The sequence below is a fragment of the Rutidosis leptorrhynchoides genome, chromosome 4 (genome assembly GCF_046630445.1).
Source record: "Rutidosis leptorrhynchoides isolate AG116_Rl617_1_P2 chromosome 4, CSIRO_AGI_Rlap_v1, whole genome shotgun sequence".
Taxonomy (NCBI): Eukaryota; Viridiplantae; Streptophyta; class Magnoliopsida; order Asterales; family Asteraceae; genus Rutidosis; species Rutidosis leptorrhynchoides.
Window position 1 is genome coordinate 514,980,649 of NC_092336.1, and position 22,518 is coordinate 515,003,166.

The 22,518-nt window shown below is 33.5% G+C and overlaps 1 protein-coding gene across 1 annotated transcript in view; it reads right to left on the reverse strand.

Annotated features, from left to right (window-relative positions):
* Window positions 1-3,741: 3,741 nt before the first annotated feature.
* The window catches only part of LOC139842503 (uncharacterized), a 66,159-nt gene continuing 47,382 nt past the window's right edge, over window positions 3,742-22,518 (reverse strand). Inside the window, exon 13 of the mRNA XM_071832635.1 lies at window positions 3,742-4,767. Coding sequence (XP_071688736.1) covers window positions 3,742-4,767 — 1,026 coding nt within the window. The remainder of the gene's footprint in view (window positions 4,768-22,518) is intronic.

Here is a 22,518-nt window from a genome sequence, read left to right on the forward strand (position 1 = left end):
GTAATTGTAAGCATTTTTGTTAAGTAGAAGTATTTTGATAAGTGTATTGAAGTATTTCAAAAGTGTATAAATACATATTAAAACACTACATGTATATACATTTTAACTGAGTCGTTAAGTCATCGTTAGTCGTTACATGTAAATGTTGTTTTGAAACCTTTAGGTTAACGATCTTGTTGAATGTTGTTAACCCATTGTTTATTATAACAAATGAGATGTTAAATTATTATATTATCATGATATTATGATATATAATATATCTTAGTATGATGTATATACAGTTAAATGTCGTTACAACGATAATCGTTACATATATGTCTCGTTTCGAAATCATTAAGTTAGTAGTCTTATTTTTACATATGTATTTCATTGTTAATACACTTAATAATATATTTACTTATCATTTAACATAATTAACCAAGTGTATCAATATCTTAATATGATTCATATGTACCTAGTAAGACGTTGTTATAACGATAATCATTATATATATCGTTTTCGAGTTTCTTAAATTAATAGTCTCATTTTTATGTATATAACTCATTGTTAAAATACCTAATGAGATACATACTTATAATAAAAACATGCTAACTATATATATAACCATATATATGTCATTGTATAGTTTTTACAAGTTTTAACGTTCGTGAATCACCGGTCAACTTGGGTGGTCAATTGTCTATATGAAACATATTTCAATTAATCAAGTCTTAACAAGTTTGATTGCTTAACATGTTGGAAACATTTAATCATGTAAATATCAATCTCAATTAATATATATAAACATGGAAAAGTTCAGGTCACTACACAAACCGTAAACGACAGTTTGCCAATGGATAGATCCCGAAAAAGTACACGATTTGAAAAAAACGGTGACTACATCGGAGCTACGAGTCAAAAGATACGATAGATCTAACATTTTGGACAGAGACACAAAACACCAAGCACCACCAACCGTCAGTGGTATTTGGTGCGTGGTGAGATTTTGCGAGGAAAGATGTCTTTTTTGGAATCTAGACGACCTCGAATGGCAAGCAAGTTCATAGAGTCTTGCTCGTTCGGCTGTTTTAAGGTGATATGGAGAATTTCAGCACAATCTGAAATCGAAGGTTATGCGTCGCCAAATGGTACTCCATCTGGTGGTGCATACTAATTATTTAAAAAACGTGTTTAAAGAAGTGACATTAAATTCAAATTTATATCCGTTATACATAATTACATTGCGATTGAAATAATAGGCCTTAAAATGATATATACCATGCTAAGTGATGCATACACAAAGCTAATAATATGATATAAATTGAAAACGTTCAAAGAGAACATTAAAAATGAGTAACATGTCTTCTTTCGGCATCCTGACGACCTCGAATGTCAAGACTCCAGGAGTCTTGATGTTAGGGTTGTTTTAGGATAATCTCGAGAATTTCAGCACAATCAGAAACCGAAGGTTATGCGCCGCCAAATGGTACTCCATTTGGCGGCGCATATTACTGATTTTAAAAGCCTGTTTAATGAAGTGACATTAGATTCAAATTTATATGCGTTATACATAGTTACATTGCGAGTGAAATAATAGGCTTTAAAACAATATGTACCATGCTAAGTCTTGCATACATAAAAGGAATAATATGAATGAAACAAGATTGAAGGTATGCGCTACGCGGCTAAATATTATTGATAAAAATTAGTACGCGGCTAAACATGTATTATAGAAATTTGATGAATCGAACGATTTGGAAAGTTTAAAGCGCTTCAAAATTTATGCTCGCACGTTATAGGTATTCATTAGAAGCAGTTAATATATGTGAAATTACTGATTATAAAGGCAGCAAACAGAATCCAACTAATTACATAGACATACTGAAATTACCTAACTCATCATATTCACTTAAAAGACTGTATTTCATAAAAACCATAATTTACAGATCAAATTGTTTAACCAAGGACCAGGAAGTTAACAGACAACGGTAATCTACACCCTAAAGTAGCTAAGGGTTACAAATAGAAGTACACAAAGCAAGTTTCCAGCAAGCATACACATGATTAACATTTCGGATAAAAAGTTTTGAAAACAGCACCAAGTAACCTGGTTTACAAAATTCCAGTCGTCAAACCAAAAGAAATTGCTTATTGTGCCCGCTACCCCGCTCGTGATCAGGCCGGAAGCCTTCTACACTTTCTCTTTGCTCCAGCGTTACCTTTCTTGAACTCTTTGGAGAATAAACTTCGCTTAGCTGTCTTCTCTGTACTCTCTTCTTCTGGTTCTCCTTTCTTTGTTTGCTCCTGCTTCTTTAACTGGACAGTTGGTAGGTTTGCGAAATAACGCGCCCGGTGGCTGTACAAATATTTAGTGCAAATTAGCAGGTAGTGGTATTTTTAAAAAGCCATACGATGCTAGCTTAAATGACATTGCTTACTCATCTATCGAGTCATTAAATTCTGGTATTGGTGGATTGACATAACAATGTGTTACCTGGGTACAAGCAAGTTGGAGTTTCCCTTTTACAAAGCAAAGTGAAAAAAAGACAACAAATGGTTATAAAGTTTTTAAATGGGAGTATAACAATTACATGCAGTAATTACAAAGACAGTGTTTTTAATTGTTAGATACCACGGTAAAGCTTAGACCGACACGAGCTGACTGCCAAAACAACTAGTTTTTCCATAGCGTCGTATGCGTCCGAGTCAAAAATAGTTGCGAGCTCATTCTAGAGAGTTAGCTGAATTGTGTCACCGCTGTACATGAATGTATGCCAAAATTTTAGCTAGAAATACATGCTAAAAAAACAGGGGGGGGGGGGGGGATTGCTCTTCGTTAGAAGTAATTCTTGTAGGTTACCCGTGTTGCGAAAAGCAAGTCAATCTATTCCCATTAACATATTCTATTGAATAAATGCTGTTGTGGTTGAATTTTTGCAAACTAAATAAAGAAAATCCCAAACAATGTATTTCTTTATTTTTATTCGGTAAATGATGACTTACTCAAGATTTGTGAGGTCGATTTTTCTTCTTATAAGCTGCTTGTGGTTAACGTCTCCGATGATCACTAGGTCTCCAAGGCAATCGATGCGGCCAATGTAGTCTGTTCACGTGCATTTCATATGAATGTATGTTTAAGAGCTTAATTTTAAATCATAGGTTATTATGCAATTATGCAAAACATACCAGCGAGAACAGTGGTGCTCGGCACACGTGTACGCAGTTGATTATAAGCTACAAACTGGAAGTAATGATCAGGATAATCTGCAAATAGAAGCTCTTCAAAAGTTGTATTGCGATCAAAAGATAATGTCGTTGGGCCTGGTAATATTTTCTCCCACCGAGTTGTAGCATGAGCCGAAAACTTTGTTATCACATACACCTTGTTCAAGTGCATAAGTTTGTCAAAATATTGCTTATCGTTGTATTGCATATTCACAAGCGTAGGGTAGTTCTGTACCACGTAAAGGACATCAAACAGACGGTATAAATAAAAGAGGAAAATAGGTTAATAGAGATGTAAGACATGAATACCATCTCTTCGATAAGCATGCAACAGTAACCAGTTGGAGTCTGGTTGTGATAATTGTAAGTCACCCATTTCCGATAGATTCTAGCTGCAATTGTTCTGTCTCTATCACCCGGTGTTAGTTGCCCAAGACCCGTTATTTGTACCATACTATCAAAAGGAAAAAAATAATTAGTACTAAATATAAATATATATTAACTATATACATAATGCATCTATGGCTGTGGTCTTCGTTAGCAGGCGAAACGTGCAGGTGGTGCTGCCTCTAAGTCGGTAATTGCGGACAAACAATATGTGTAGACAATATTTTTAGTTACATTAGGCCCGTGGTCTTCGTGTTTTTTAATTAGCAGTTTCAAACCGCCCGGTGATGTAGCTCTCGACAGCGCAACATAGAGCTGCCCGTGACCGAATAGAGGTTTTAGTAGATAAACTCCAATTTGGTTGAGCGGTTGACCCTGGCTTTTGTTTATAGTCATCGCGTATGAGATTTTTAATGGGAGTTTTTGTCTCTTCAGAATGAATGGCAACATTGGTTCCTTGTGGATAAGGCTCATTCTTGGGAAAAAGACCTTCTCACCGACGCGGGTACCCGTAATTATTTCAGCTTCCACTGACTTGGCTAACATCTGCGTAATTATCATTCGGGTGCCATTACAAAGCCCACCTGCTATGTTAATGTTGCGAAGCAGAATAGCCGTTACACCCTTTTTTAAATGCAGTTCATGCGGTGACAACCCAGGGTAGTTCAGCGTATTTAGATATTCTGCAGGGTAGAGCAACTCCGCCTCACCACCGTCATTTCCATGTAGAGTTGCAGTGTCGTAGCTGCAGTAAATTCTAACTGGACCATCAACCATATTGACGATTAAGCCGTTTATCATATCGGCAGCGTCGTTTTTGGGACAGACAATTGCTTTTTGCTGCAGGTCGACTGCGGATGGATTTTGCAGCGATTCACATGGGTATATAAAAGAAATCAGATTTGCCAATCCATTTTCATCATCAGGGATACAGAACTGATCAGGGATTTGTACCCAATGACTATTCAACGGGTCTTCTTTGTCAGGCAGACCAATTTCACCATTTCCTACCCTCAATAACCACTTTGAAAATTCTGCGTTCTTCACCCTCATTGATGGTGTAAGCCCTGGCCTAAGTAGTCGCATGTTTTCTGCAAGTATGAAAACGTTGAATCGCTGCCACAAATGCGAAGTCGTAATACAAGCACCAAGGATAGCTGATTTCCCTCCTTTTGTCTGAATAGGTAACGTTTATTTAAAGTCACCACCAAGTATCACAGACTTACCCCCAAAAAATTCTCCAGTGTTTCCTAAAATATCTCGAAGACTCCTATCAAGAGCTTCGAAACAGTGCTTATCATTCATTGGCGCCTCATCCCATATGATAATGCTAAAAATGAACATGTATTTCATAGCATTATTCCTCAAGAAAGACAAACTTTTAGTTGCAATTGTTCTATTTACAAGTGATATTCGTTTAAATAATAAAAGGTGAAGACAAAAGACAGATTCGACGAATTGAAGACGCAAACGACCAAAAAGCTCAAAAGTACAAAAGACAATCAAAGAGGTTCCAATTATTGATAAGAAACGTCTCGAAATTACAAGAGTACAAGATTCAAAACGCAAAGTACAAAATATAAAATTTACGCAAGGACGTTCGAAAATCCGGAACCGGGACCAGAGTCAACTCTCAACGCTCGACGCAACGGACTAAAAATTACAAGTTAACTATGTATATAAATATAATATAATATATAATTAATTATATTAATTATATATATATTATATATATAAAATAAATCGTCGGCAAGAAAGACTCCAAATATGGGTGAGCTGTAAAAGTAAACTCCGCGACTCGCGGAGTTTGAAGGCAAAATTGGCCGCGAGTCGCGGAGCCCCAAAATGAGAAACTGCCTATAAAGCCAACCGAATTCTGATCATTTTAATCATCTTTTTTTCTTCTCCTCATTCATACGTAAAAGATATATATATTTATAATTTATATTTTAATTTTAATTATAATTCTAATAATAAGGGTATGTTAGCGAATGTTGTAAGGGTGTAAGTCGAAATTCTGTCCGTGTAACGCTACGCTATTTTTAATCATTGTAAGTTATGTTCAACCTTTTTACATTAATGTCTCGTAGCTAAATTATTATCATGCTTATTTAATCCAAAGTAATCATGATGTTGGGCTAATTACTAAAATTGGGTAATTGGGCTTTGTACCATAATTGGGGTTTGGACAAAAGAACGACACTTGTGGAAATTAGACTATGGGCTATTAATGGGTTTTATATTAACTAAACAATACCTTGTTAATTTAATATACAAACTTATAATTCGACATATTTATATATAACCACATACGCTTGACTGGGTACGGTGGGCGGGATATCTATAAATACCAATAATTATTCATTTTACCAGATACGGAACTGGATTAATAGTTAATAAACTTGTTGAAACAGGGGTGAATTACATTCAAGGGTAATTGGTGTAATTGTTAACAAAGTAGTAAAACCTTGGTTTACACGCAGTCGATAACCTGGTGTATTCATTAAACAAAGTATTAAAACCTTGTTACAATTCGAATCCCCAATTAGTTGGAATATTTGACTTCGGGAATAAGAATAATTTGACGAAGGCTTTCGCTCTTTATATTTATGACTGATGGACTATTATGGACAAATCCGTATGGACATATTAAATAATCCAGGACAAAGGACAATTAACCCATGGGCATAAACTAAAATCAACACGTCAAACATCATGATTACGGAAGTTTAAATAAGCATAATTCTTTTACTTCATATTTAATTTCCTTTATTTTATATTTAATTGCACTTCTAATTATCGCATTTTTATTGTTATTGTATTTAATTGCACTTTTAATTATCGTACTTTTTAATTATCGCAAGTTTATTTTATCGCACTTTTATTATTCGCAATTTCATTATCGTTATTTACTTTATGCTTTAATTTAAGTCTTGTATTTATTTTTAATATTTTACATTTGGTTTTAACTACGACTAAAGTTTTAAAATCGACAAACCGGTCATTAAACGGTAAAAACCCCCTTTATAATAATAATATTATTTATATATATATATATATTTGTACTTTTATAAAAATAAACCAAAATAGCGTTGAGCTTTGTTTAAAAAAGATTCCCTGTGGAACGAACCGGACTTACTAAAAACTACACTACTGTACGATTAGGTACACTGCCTATAAGTGTTGTAGCAAGGTTTAAGTATATCCATTCTATAAATAAATAAATATCTTGTGTAAAATTGTATCGTATTTAATAGTATTTTCTGCTAAAATTTAATAGTATTTTATACCCCTTAGCTTTCACATCAAGTTATTTTTGGCGCCGCTGCCGGGGATTCTCTTAAACGCCGGAAGCGCAACGCTACATAAAAAAAAAAAGATTTTTATTTTTTTTTATTAAAATTCGTTTTTATAAAAGTACGTTTTAAATATTCGAAAATATAAAAAGAAAAAACAAAAATTTATGTATTTTTAAGATTTTGTTAAATATTTAAGTTTTATAAAGTTTCTTTATTTTTATATAAGTTTTATTTAAGTATTTTGTTTTTATTTAAAAACATAAAAAAAATATATATATATATAAATCTAGTTTTAAGCATTTTATTTATTAAAATTATAAAGTAGTTCTATTTTATTTAAGTTTTTAAAATATAAGTTTTTATTATACACATATTTTTTTTTAAATATATAAACAGAAAAATTAAAAACAGAAAAAAAAATTAAAAAAAAAAACGCGTAAATTTCCTGTTCCAGAGTTGAAAACTGGAACCCCGCGACTCGCGGGGTTTGCAGCTTTGAGAAACGCGACTCGCGAAGTTTCTCTGACACCGACAGAAACCCTAAACTGCATTTATTACGGATTATTATTAATTATAATTATTATTAACCCTAATTATTATTATTATTATAATTAGTTTTATTTTAATTTAAGTTTTATTTAATTTATATTTTAGTTAAATTAGTTTAATTAAATTGTAAAATTAATAGTTTTAATAAACAATTAATATAAAAATAATATTTTTATAAAAATTGTACTTTTTACAACTTTTTGTATATTTTTATATTTTATCCCTTTTTAATCGTTTTAGCGTAATATTTGTATATTTAGCTCATATTTAGTTTTAAACTTAGTTTTTGCCATAGTTATTTTTACCTCTAGATTTTTAGGCTTTGCCGTAAAATCCCTTAAGTACTTTTTCTTTAGACTAAGATTTAGGTGCTTTAGAACTTTGCGACGCCTTTTTAAGTTTTAGTTTCTTTTTAAGTTATTTCCATTTGGGATTTAGTTTTCCCTGTAAGCTTTAATATTTTTAGACGACTTTTACCTATGTATCAATTATCATTCCAATTAGTAATCTCAATTTGCGGTTATAATTTTAAGCTAGTTGTAGTAATAAGGTTAGGTTAGTCAAGTATTTTTAAGTTTTATAAGTTTCTTTTATTTTTCCGTCAACTTTTATTTTTCAACCATTTTTCTTTTTCGATTTTTTTTCCTACGCGCTCTTTTTCTTTCTTATTTCTCGCTATTCTAGTTTTTAGGACATAGATTTTTATTCTACTTCTTATCTAAATTTCTTAAAATTACGAAAATTTATTTTAAGTGGTTAAATTGATAGACATCAAAATTTTCTGGTTCGTAGTAATAGTTGGATTTGTACGTGGACCGGGTTATTGGAGCCAAACAGTCCTCAATTATATTGAGACCAAACGAATCCTGCCCCTCTGCTGCATCTTTTGGCTATTCGAAACGTGGGCAAAATCAGAAAATTCTATTAATTGGATAACTTATTATAATTTTTCTTTCCTTTTAAAAACTAATAGGATATTCAGTGAATGCACCGAGCAAGACGTTCACCACCTTTTGTACGTTCACCACCTGTAACTAGATCGAGACATTTAGCAAATATTACTGCCGTTGATTTTTCTTTAGAATCGTCATCCAGTCGACCCAGTACTTCAGTTCAAATTTCCGATAATCCATTTTTTGAACCAAACCTCACAATTGAGAATCCGGAGAATATTCAGGAACGGTTTGTAGATCCTGAACCACTAAACTTTCCTCCGGAACCACCAATCATTCAAACAGAAATTGTTGAGGAACGAACCATTAAATCAGAATCCTCTAGTGATTCCGATTCAACAAATTCAATTATGGAAAATCTGGAACCTTTAAGTATGGAAGACCGAATGAGAGCTAAACGCACTGGCCAAGGTCACGCAATTACTCATCCAGACATTAATGCGCCAGATTATGAAATCAAATTACAAATTATACACATGGTGACTAATCAATGCCAATTTAGTGGTGCGCCGAAGGAAGATCCAAATGAACATCTACGTACCTTTAATAGGATCTGCACACTATTTAAAATCCGAGAAGTGGAGGATGAACAGATATATCTCATGTTATTTCCCTGGACTTTAAAGGGAGAAGCCAAAGATTGGTTGGAATCGTTACCTGAAGGGGCGATTGATACATGGGACGTTTTAGTTGAAAAATTTCTTAAACAATTCTTTCCTGCATCTAAAGCCGTAAGACTTCAAGCAGAAATTGTCACGTTCACACAGAAGCCAAATGAAACTCTATATGAGGCGTGGACAAGATATGGAAAGTTATTAAGAGGATGTCCGCAACATGGTTTAGACACCTGTCAAATAGTACAAATATTCTACCAAGGATGCGACATCACTACAAGAAAAGACATAGATATAGCAGCTGGTGGTTCTATTATAAAGAAAACCGAAACTGATGCTTACAAAATTATTGATAACACTGCTTCCCACTCACATGAGTGGCACCAAGAAAAAGATATCGTTAGATCATCTAAAGCAGCTAGAGCCGATTCTAGCCATGACTTAGATTCCATTTCCGCAAAGATAGATGCTGTGGAGAGACGAATGGAAAAGATGACTAAAGATATTCACTCAATACGAATTAGTTGTGAGCAGTGTGGAGGACCACATTTGACAAAAGATTGTCTCACTATTGAATTAACAATGGAACAAAGAGAGAATATTTCATACATAAACCAAAGGCCTGGAAATAATTATCAGAATAATTATCAACCGCCAAGACCGATTTACAATCAAAACCAGAATTATAACAGAAATATTCCATACAACAACCAACAAGGTCCTAGCAATCAACAAGTATCCAATAATACTTACAATCAGCAAAGACCTAATTTTCAAAACAAACCACCACAACAAACCGATGATAAAAAGCCGAATTTTGAAGATATGATGACGAAGCTAGTTGAAACTCAAACGCAGTTTTTCACATCTCAAAAACAAACCAATGAACAAAATGCTCAAGCATTTAGAAATCAACAAGCTTCTATTCAAAATCTGGAACAAGAAGTAAGTAACCTAGCAAGGTTAATAGGTGAAAGAAAATCGGGAAGTCTACCTAGTGATACAAATGCTAACCCCCGGAATGAAACAGCTAAAGCCATTACCACAAGAAGTGGTACAACACTTAAACCACCGGAAATACCTGTAACTTCTGATGAAACTATTCCTACTCCACAAGAACCACAACCTGATCAAGATAAGGAAAAAGAATCGGTAGTTGAGAAGGTTAATGAAGATAACACAGCAAAGGATAAACCTTATGTTAAACCATACCAACCACCACTTCCTTACCCGAGTAAAATGAAGAAAGAGAAACTTGAAGGCGAGCAATCCAAATTCTTGGATATGTTTAAACAGATAAATGTAAATCTTCCTTTCATTGATGTGATTTCAGGAATGCCTAGATATGCTAAATTCTTGAAAGATCTAATCTCAAATAGAAAGAAAATGGAAGAACTCTCGGCTGTTACTATGAATGCTAATTGTTCAGCAGTGCTGTTGAATAAGATACCAGAAAAATTATCTGATCCAGGAAGTTTCACAATTCCATGTTTTCTGGGTAGTCTTAGTTCAATAGAAGCATTGGCAGACTTAGGTGCTAGTATAAATCTAATGCCGTATTCACTATACGCTAAACTAGACCTTGGAAAATTGAAACCAACCAGAATAAGCATACAACTAGCCGATAGATCAACAAAATATCCTAGAGGGATAATGGAGAACATGCTAGTTAAAGTTGGTACTTTAGTATTTCCAGTAGATTTTGTTGTTTTGGACATGGAAGAAGATTCTCAAGTTCCTCTCATTTTAGGAAGACCATTCTTAAACACGGCTAAAGCAATGATAGATGTGTTCGGTAAGAAATTTACCCTAAGTATAGAGGATGAGAGTGTTACCTTTTCAGTTGATAGAGCAATGCAACAACCATAATCTGCAGATGATACATGTTATTATATTCAAACTATAGATGCACATGCAGAATTATTAGAAGAATTTCCAGAATTACAAGGAACAGGAGAATGTTCTTTAGGAGAAGGTAATGAACCAATTGATGAAGCTGAAATGTTAGCTACACTTATAGCTAATGGATATGAACCAACAACAGAAGAAATTCAAATGCTAAAAGAAGAAGACAGATATCGATACAAATCATCGATAGAAGAACCTCCGAAATTAGAGTTAAAGCCACTTCCAAACCATTTGGAATACGCTTATTTACATGGTGAATCTGAATTACCTGTAATAATATCATCTTCTCTTACTGAAAATGAGAAATCACAACTCATTTCTGTGTTGAAAGCTCATAAACCAGCCATTGCATGGAAGATTCATGATATTAAAGGAATAAATCCTTCGTATTGCACACATAAAATCCTTATGGAAGAAGGTCATAAAACGTATGTGCAACGCCAACGAAGACTAAATCCTAATATGCAAGATGTAGTTAAGAAAGAGATTATTAAACTGCTAGATGCAGGTCTAATTTATCCAATTTCTGATAGTCCATGGGTAAGCCCAGTTCAATGCGTGCCTAAGAAGGGTGGCATGACTGTCATTACAAATGAGAAAAATGAGCTTATTCCTACTAGGACTGTAACAGGATGGCGTGTGTGTATTGATTATAGAAAATTAAATGACGCCACCAGAAAAGATCACTTTCCCTTACCTTTCATTGATCAAATGTTGGAAAGATTAGCCGGAAATAGTTACTATTGTTTTCTAGATGGATTTTCCGGATATTTTCAAATTCCAATAGCACCCGAAGATCAAGAGAAAACCACATTCACGTGCCCTTATGGTACTTTTGCTTACAAACGCATGCCATTTGGACTTTGCAACGCCCCTGCAACCTTTCAAAGGTGTATGATGGCGATTTTTCACGACATGATAGAAGAATGCATGGAAGTTTTCATGGATGACTTTTCAGTCTTCGGTGATACATTTGAATCATGTCTAGTTAATCTGGAACAAATGCTAATTAGATGCGAACAATCAAATCTAGTTCTTAATTGGGAGAAATGCCATTTCATGGTTAAAGAAGGCATCGTTCTTGGTCATAAAATTTCAAAAGAAGGAATTGAAGTGGATAGAGCTAAAGTAGATGTAATTGCTAAACTTCCACATCCCACCAATGTTAGAGGAGTTAGGAGTTTTCTAGGGCATGCCGGTTTTTACCGACGTTTCATAAAAGATTTTTCTAAAATTGCCACTCCTATGAATAAACTCCTAGAAAAGGATGCTCCATTCATCTTTTCAGATGAGCGTATCAAATCTTTTAATATTCTTAAAGAGAAACTCACTAATGCGCCGATCATGATAACACCAAATTGAAATCTACCATTTGAACTAATGTGCGATGCAAGTGATTTTGCAATGGGAGCCGTTTTAGGACAAAGGATTGAAAAACGATTTCAACCTATATATTATGCTAGTAAGATGTTACAAGGAGCACAAACAAACTATACAACTACTGAAAAAGAACTCCTTGCTATTGTCTTTGCTTTTGACAAATTTCGATCATATCTCGTTCTAGCAAAAACGGTGGTCTATACCGACCATTCTGCTCTTAGATACCTATTTTCAAAACAAGATGCTAAACCAAGATTAATCCGTTGGATCTTACTCTTATAAGAGTTTGATATTGAAATCCGAGATAAAAGAGGAGCAGAAAATCTCGTCGCTGATCATCTTTCTCGTCTTGAAAATCCTGAATTAGAAGTTCTAAATGAATCGGCCATACAAGACAACTTTCCTGACGAATATCTATTGAAGATAGATTATAATGAAATTCCATGGTTTGCAGACTATGCAAACTACTTAGTTTATGGATTCCTTGAAAAAGGATTATCGTACCAAAGACGAAAGAAATTCTTCAGTGATATAAAACACTATTTTTGGGAAGATCCACATCTGTTTAAAAGTTGTCCCGATGGAATAATACGCCGATGTGTATTTGGAGATGAAGCTAGTAAAATTTTAAACCATTGTCACACAGGACCAACAGGAGGGCATTATGGGCCTCAACTAACAGCAAGAAAAGTTTATGATGCTGGATTCTATTGGCCTACAATTTACAAAGACGCACACCTTCTTTGCAAATCCTGTGATGCTTGTCAAAGGGCCGGAAAAATAAGTCAACGTGATGAAATGCCACAAAATGTCATACAAGTATGTGAAGTATTTGACATTTGGGGTATTGACTTTATGGGTCCATTTCCAAAATCTCATAATAATCTATATATACTCGTAGCCATTGATTATGTATCTAAATGGGCGGAAGCACAAGCTCTCCCAACTAACGATGCACGAGTTGTAGTCAACTTTTTAAAACGTCTTTTTGCAAGGTTTGGAACACCGAAAGCTTTAATAAGTGATCGGGGTACTCATTTCTGTAATAATCAACTTGAGAAAGTTCTTAAAAGATATGGAGTAACTCATAAAATCTCCACCGCATATCATCCACAAACAAGTGGACAAGTTAAAAATACCAACCGAGCTTTAAAACGTATTCTAGAGAAAACCGTAGGATCAAATCCGAAGGAATGGTCCATTAAATTGGAGGATGCACTCTGGGCTTTTAGAACAGCCTACAAAACTCCAATTGGAACCACACCTTTTAGACTTGTTTATGGAAAAGAATGTCATCTTCCAGTAGAAATTGAACACAAAGCATTTTGGGCTTTAAAGACATGTAATCTTAATTTACATGAAGCCGGACGTCTACGATTAAGTCAACTAAACGAATTAGAAGAATTAAGACATGAAGCATACGATAATTCGTTAATCTATAAAGAAAGAACGAAGAAATGGCATGATAAAAGAATCAGAAGTTCAAAAGAATTTAAGGAAGGAGACAGAGTTCTTCTTTTTAATTCACGATTCAAGCTATTTCCTGGAAAATTGAAATCAAGATGGTCTGGACCATTCATAGTCAAAAGAGTTTTCCCATACGGAACGATAGAATTGATAAATTCAAATGGGATTGAATTTAAAGTTAATGGTCACAGAGTTAAACATTACATACATGGTCCGATGGAAGTTGACAATGAAGTTAATCATAATTTCACCACCCAAGAAAACCTTCAAAATGAAAACATAAATATGTTATCAACAACATATGAAAAATCAAAACTGGAATATAGGGAGGATTCAAATTTGAGTGATGAAGAAGAATTCCTATACAAACCTCCCATTCCAAGAAACGAAGAAAAATGTGAACAAGAAATTCAAATAGAAATGAAAGAACCAAGGAAAGAACACCCGAAAAAGGTTTACAAACCAACTCGACTTACTAAAGCAGGAGACCCGGGTGAATTTATCATTTCTTGCTTACTTAATGATGGTGCTGTATATAATGGACTCGCAGATTTAGGAGCAAGTCCAAATATTATGCCTCTTTCCTTATACAAAAGATTAGGCATGGGTAAATTAAAACCAACCAAAATAGGTGTTCAATCATTTGACCAAACCATTAAGCACCCGGTTGGAATAGCAAATAATTTACTTGTTAACGTGAGAAGTTTGACCTTTGTTACAAACTTCATAGTGATTAATATGGAGGAAAACCTTGATATTCCTCTAATTCTAGGTCGCCCATTTTTAGCAACCACCGAGGCATTAATTGATGTAAGAGAAGGTAGAATAACACTTAGGAATGGTGATACATCGATCACCTTTGTGAACCAAAAGTTTAGATCTCCACAAACCAAAACTGTTAGACCAATAAAAATGCATAAGTGTGGGGAAGATGAAGAAACACTTAATGATGATCCAATCACAAAGAATGTCGTTGATGATACGAAATTAGATGAATCCATTTTTAACAGTTCAACGAAGAAAATTTATAAACGGATTCACGATGCTAAGATTAAAGGAAACTTTAAGTTATATAACCGATTAATATCTAATTTATCGTCAAAAGAAAAGGCAATGTTAGTTGAATTTGTGAAAGTTACGGAGGAAATCAACAAATGGATTGAAGTAAAAGTCAAAGATATACAAGTTGTTGATGATTCAATTGAAAATAATGTTAATCACAATTTCGATACCACAACCAACTAAGTGTGGGGAGAATCAAAGGGGTTTATGTATTTCTGTTAGAGTTAGATTGTCTGTTTTCGTGTAGTTCTCGAAAATGGAACCCGAATGGTCTTTCCCTAGCAGACCCTAAAGAACTAGTCTTCTCCCCCCATTCTGAATTTTTATTTTTTTTAGGTTTTTACGAAATGAAGACTGCCTGTGAACTAAACCATGGTCTAATGCTACACGCTTTGATCACTAAACGTAATAATGACATACTACCGAGTGAATTAGTATCAGTAATCAGAGAAAGAATGTACGGAGTTAGAAAAGAATCCAGATGCGAAGATAATAAGTTACAATTTGGTAAAGGAAAATCAAAATCCGCAGCAAAAATAAGAGCACGACACCTAGAACGATGTCACAAATGCGGAAAATGGTCACATGGAGGTAAATGTTCAAATAATCAAACCTATTCAAATACCAAATTTGTTACTTTATGCAGAGACGGACCGTTCATATGTTTAGAAGAAAAGACACTGAATGCTCGAGGTTACGCCTATGTAGCCATGGAAAACCAATTAAACCGACTATCTTATGAATGGGATAGATCATATAACTAAGAAATCTATTTCACAGGTATTTCTGTACAGTTTTTATTTTTATTTTTATTTTTAACCTTTTGATGATAAACGCTAATTTGTTCGCTAAAAACTATTAAATTGGTATTGAATAAAATTAGGTTTGGCGACCGAAATTATTGATATCATTCAAAAATTTATTACATCACTGCGAAATTTAACGTTTATTCTTAAGGTATAAATATCTTTAATCAATCAACTCAAAATATTTCAAAAATTCGTCATGAGTTAAATTAGGTCTTGGAACCGAAATTACTTTACCGAAAAGAGGGGCGCATATTTTTGATAATATTTGATTGATTAAAGTGGGATAAAAAGACAAAAAGTTTTTTAATTTTATTTTTACCATGTTTTTAAAATTAATATTTAAATCTTAAATTAATATTGTAAACTTTGTAAAAACAATATTTTTAAAATTGTAAATATTTGAAAAATTAATATAAGTTTGGTGTGAATTTATAATATGAATTTTTAAATTAAATTTGGTGTGAATTTTTAATTTTATGCATTTCAAATTTTAAGTTTGGTGTGAATTTTTAATATTAATTTTGAATTTTATATTTAAGTTGTGTGAATTTAAAAACAAAAATTTACTTTATCTCATTAAGTTAAAAATATGATTTTTAAAATTCGTCGTAAGTTGAAGACTAGGTCTTTGAACCGAAATTGCTTTACCCGAGGGAGGGACGAGAACTTTATTATCATTATTTTTAATCTTATTGAATTAAAGTATGCCAAAAACATTAAAAAACCCAAAAATCTTAGCTTTTAAAACAATCGCTACAAAAAGACAAATTTTAAAATTTTGTCGAAGGACGGACTAGGACATCGACCCGAAACGACCTCGTCCTCAATAATAAGGAAAAAAAAATTTTAAAAATTATTTACTTAATTGTTTTATAAGTTAAAGATTATATAAAAAAAATAAAATAAAATAAAATAAAAAAATATACCAAACTCCGCGACTCGCGGAGTTTGAAGGCTTAAATGCCGCGAGTCGCGGGAGGACCGGAAATCAGAAAAAAATAAAGAGCTGGAACAGATCAGTCCCAACCCACAAAACACACAAATACTGCGAACATAAACACGCAAAAACCCGAAAAATACACCCCAAAATCACAATTTTTAACCGTTAATCACCAAATTTTTTGCTAAAATCATGTTGAGAAGGATGCTATCTACGAATTACTCAAGAAAAACGGTAAATTTCTACACCTAAACACCATTTAATCCGAAATTTGGTGTTCTTGAGCAATTTTTTCCCCAATTTGATTTTGATGCTTTTTAGTGTAATTATGATTAAATTGTTTATGTATTATGCTTGTATAACCTAGATTGATGCTATTTGACATGATTAGAAGCCTTAAACTTCAAATTTAGAGTAATCCAGGGTTTGTGTTCTTGAGCAAATTTGGGGCTTTTTGATATAAACAGGTTATGGCCGATTTTTGTCATGAATTGTTGCTAAATTAAGTAGCGTAACATGTTTAGGTAGTTAAATGATCCAAACTTTGAGCCTAAACATGATTTTGAGAATTAAAGTGGACTTTTTCAAAGTCTAAAATTCATGAACTTGATTTTTGAAAGATAATGCCATTTGAAACTTGTTTAATTGCTAGTAATGATTATTTTGACATGTTATTTGAGTTGAATGCTTATGAACTTGACGAACATTTTCGTATATGCTTATTTGAAAAAGTGTAGATTTGATGAAAATATGAAAATGAGCTTAAGTTTGATATAAATTGATCATGTCATTGTAATTATTTTGATTGATGATTTTGCTGACACTAATGCATATTTGGATGCACAAAAATTGTGTTTGATGTGTTTTGCAGACTGAAAGGGGTGAATCTTCATCCCAAGCCCGCAATGCTCCTGCTGAGAATGCGGAACAACAGGAGGTGGATAACTACTACAAGCAGGATATACCGCATCCAGTCATGACATTTTCTGATATGCACTTGGAAGAGTTGCACCCGAACCTGAGATTTGACAGACTTTGGATAGATTATCCAAAATATCAAAGGGGTTTGCATACTCTTCATTCTAAGGTTGTTGAGGTACCGAGGGTCATAGAATGGGGACCCTTAGAAGCTGTAGAATTGGCCGGGCCAATTAGGGAATTACTTGTACAGAGGTATGGTAATTCTACTTTTAATGACTGGGTACGTTTATTCACCATGCGTAGACCTGTATATAAAGTATGGTGTGAAGAATTATTGTGTAGTATAGAGTTGAATGATCGGGTAACTAGTTTAACCGATCGATCTTTTATTAGATTTTTGTTAGGCGGTTCGATGCGCCACATGTCTTTACTAGACATGGCTCAGGCTTTATGTATATATACGCCTGAGGAGTTAGCATCTGCCGATTGTAGAGGGTTGATACTAAACGGTAGAAAGATAGATGAAAATTTTGATACACACGGTGTGTGGAGTCAAATGACAAGCCATCACCGTTTCAAAGGGGGAAATTACTCTTATTTGGATATAGATAGAGCCGAATTAAGAGTGATTCATAGGTTTTTAGCTAATTCGATTACACAAAGGGGTAAGACAAGGAAAAGGTAAATGAACAGGATTTGTTTTACCATATGTGTATTCGAGACCCACAAAGCGCTGTAAGTATACCGTATTGTGTGGGTTATTATTTATCAGCTATGGTTCGGGGGATGAGACCGCATAGCATAATAGGAGGTGGTATTTTTATTACTTTGATTGCTGAATATCTCGGTGTGGATATAAGTCGGGGGGGATTATTAGTGGAAGAACCAGAACCCCACGATACTATAGGTTTAAATGTATACCATGGTACGAAAGTTTTGAAGAGGCGAAATAACGCCGCAGTACCATACCATGGTAGACATCCACAGGTTGAGAGAAACCAACAGCAAGGTAATGTAGGAGGGGGGAATGAGATGCAAGAAATGCAAAGGTTTATAGCTTCTCAGGAGTACGAAAATGCTAGACAGAGAGCATTTGAAGATTGGCAAGTTCATCAGAACCAAATCATAGCTCATTGCCAACATATAGGTAGAAACTATATTCCTACACCGAAACCCATCTTCCCTCCCTGGTCTATAGAGATGCAGCCACCGTATCCTACGTATAACTCTGCCGAAGCATTCTATAGCACCTATGGTTATGCCTGGAACCCCTATTGGTATCAATATCATCCCTAGTTTACTTATTATATTTTTTTTTATTTTGTAATTTGTAATGATTGATACGTTTAATACTTTTGTTAATATTGTAATAGTTTTTATAATTGTCTAACTTTTATTCTTAGATTTTAATAATTTTTGAATGTGGGGTAATATACCAAACTTCAAAAATATGTATATATGTTTGCAGTTTATCTTATGTACACAACAGGGTAAAACAACGCATTTTCAAAGACTGGCATTAAGTTCAGCAAAAGCAACTAATTTTGACGACAAGATGCAAAATATATGTGAAATAACAACAAGACGGAATGAACAAATGATGTGCACCATTTATCATTCAGCAAACAAACACCAATATATTTGGAAACTTTGGTAAAAATTTAATCATTTTCACACAAATCACCCTCAATAATTTAAATTGTTACTGATTTCTTGCAAATGAGGGCATTGCAAGATCTTAAGTGTGGGAAGGGGTTAAATTCTTTCGGATTTTAAAATTTTTTACTTTATACACTTGGTTACCATTAAAAATACTAGTAAAGCAGTAGTTGTATTAGAATCTAGTGCTCTCTGATAAAAAAGAACAGCCCTAGTCTTATATACTGACTACCCAATTCTAGTAAAATTTTTCAAAATTTTCAATTAAATGAACTCAAAATCATGTTTATACATATTTATGAACGATAAAACTAGGTTTTAACACCGAAATTATTGTAACCTCGGAAAGGACATAAATTGAGAAACAAACCAAAATGTTAAAATTCAATTAAAATGGAATAGAGGACGATAAAAAGGAAAATAAAAGCCAAGTGTGGGAAAATTCTCCAAGTTATTCAAAACATATATCACATATTTCTGTAACAAATAACTGCAAATACTTTTGCTTTGGACTAAACTAAACTGTTTTACCCGATGAAAGAAAAGAAAAGATGGATCTACACGATGAATCAATTCCATCATTAAAAGGAAGTAAAGTCTTCCGAAAAAGACACGCGCTTCTTGATTTAGGTCATGAAGTTGTCGTCCAGACCAGCTGTAGGTTGACGAAAAATCTAGAAAAGTCATCACTAAAATCAGCAGGAAATCCACGGACCTCAGCATTAAACAGGGTCGCCAAGTGGTCAGATTTATCCTAACCATGAGAAGGATTTATCTCGTACAATGGGGGAGCACCATGCAAATTAGCTTGATAAGACTAATGAATCAGATCCCCAGAAAGGATAATCTCCTTAAAAGATCAAAAATCAGCTTTTAAGCCTGATATTACTCAATCCTTGAGATTGACCTTAAAGATTGAGAATTACAAACTCATGGAATTCAATGATATCTAAACTCGAGCTTAAACGAGAAAATATTTTGATCAAAATTACAAACCGATTTGTTTTCTGAAAACCCTATTTTCAATGCGTTCATTACCATTGAACGTAAAATCCTAGGAATTCACCTGGAATTCATTAGGTCACCTGAACCAAATCGGGTGTCAACCGTAAGAACGGTGGTTGCATAGTGGTCAAAGACAGGACCTTGTGCCATACCAAAAAATTATAAGGGTGAGCTTTACTATTGCTCCTACCAAGGATACTAATTGCGTCCGACACGTTATAGACTATAATTAAAAGCATGTCAGGGGACATTGCCTTAACAGTTACTTGTTCAACGCTTTCCTTTACAACCGGACGGTAGTTTACCGTAAGGTAATATACGGGACAAGTGAACTGGACGTGTTGCTTTCCAAATACAAGGTTAGCAAGTGGGTGACACAAAACCATAAGTTTTGAGCTAAAATTTTCAAATCTGAAACCCACCAAACCCACAAAAATATTTTGCAAACACCGGTAAAGGGTTATCCCGGAAAACTTATCTAGGGTAAAAACTAGATTTAATTTTCAAAAGATCAAATGTTTTCATAAAGATCCAATTTCCTTAATGGATCTAAATTTTTATAGTCATGTGAGACTGTAAACCATATCGTTACTACCATTGTTTATACCACCGTATAGAAATCACTGATGTACAAAGTGTGAAGAATAAAGAAGTGATTCTAGTATTTCAAGACGATATTGCTTGAGGACAAGCAACGCTTAAGTGTGGGAATATTTGATAATGCTAAAAACGAACATATATTTCATAGCATTATTCCTCAAGAAAGACAAACTTTTAGTTGCAATTGTTCTATTTACAAGTGATATTCGTTTAAATAATAAAAGGTGAAGACAAAAGACAGATTCGACGAATTGAAGACGCAAACGACCAAAATGCTCAAAAGTACAAAAGACAATCAAAGAGGTTCCAATTATTGATAAGAAACGTCTCGAAATTACAAGAGTACAAGATTCAAAACGCAAAGTACAAAATATAAAATTGTACGCAAGGACGTTCGAAAATCCAGAACCGGGACCAGAGTCAACTCTCAACGCTCGACGCAACGGACTAAAAATTACAAGTTAACTATGTATATAAATATAATATAATATATAATTAATTATATTAATTATATATATATTATATATATAAAATAAATCGTCGGCAAGAAAGACTCCAAATATGGGTGAGCTGTAAAAGTAAACTCCGCGACTCGCGGAGTTTGAAGGCAAAATTGGCCGCGAGTCGCGGAGCCCCAAAATGAGAAACTGCCTATAAAGCCAACCGAATTCTGATCATTTTAATCATCTTTTTTTCTTCTCCTCATTCATACGTAAAAGATATATATATATTTATAATTTTAATTTTAATTTTAATTATAATTCTAATAATAAGGGTATGTTAGCGAATGTTGTAAGGGTGTAAGTCGAAATTATGTCCGTGTAACGCTACGCTATTTTTAATCATTGTAAGTTATGTTCAACCTTTTTACATTAATGTCTCGTAGCTAAATTATTATTATGCTTATTTAATCCAAAGTAATCATGATGTTGGGCTAATTACTAAAATTGGGTAATTGGGCTTTGTACCATAATTGGGGTTTGGACAAAAGAACGACACTTGTGGAAATTAGACTATGGGCTATTAATGGGTTTTATATTAACTAAACAATACCTTGTTAATTTAATATACAAACTTATAATTTGACGTATTTATATATAACCACATACGCTTGACTGGGTACGGTGGGCGGGATATCTATAAATACCAATAATTATTCATTTTACCGGATACGGAACTGGATTAATAGTTAATAAACTTGTTGAAACAGGGGTGAATTACATTCAAGGGTAATTGGTGTAATTGTTAACAAAGTAGTAAAACCTTGGTTTACACGCAGTCGATAACCTGGTGTATTCATTAAACAAAGTATTAAAACCTTGTTACAATTCGAATCCCCAATTAGTTGGAATATTTGACTTCGGGAATAAGAATAATTTGACGAAGGCTTTCGCTCTTTATATTTATGACTGATGGACTATTATGGAAAAATCCGTATGGACATATTAAATAATCCAGGACAAAGGACAATTAACCCATGGGCATAAAACTAAAATCAACACGTCAAACATCATGATTACGGAAGTTTAAATAAGCATAATTCTTTTACTTCATATTTAATTTCCTTTATTTTATATTTAATTGCACTTCTAATTATCGCATTTTTATTGTTATTGTATTTAATTGCAATTTTAATTATCGTACTTTTTAATTATCGCAAGTTTATTTTATCGCACTTTTATTATTCGCAATTTCATTATCGTTATTTACTTTATGCTTTAATTTAAGTCTTGTATTTATTTTTAATATTTTACATTTGGT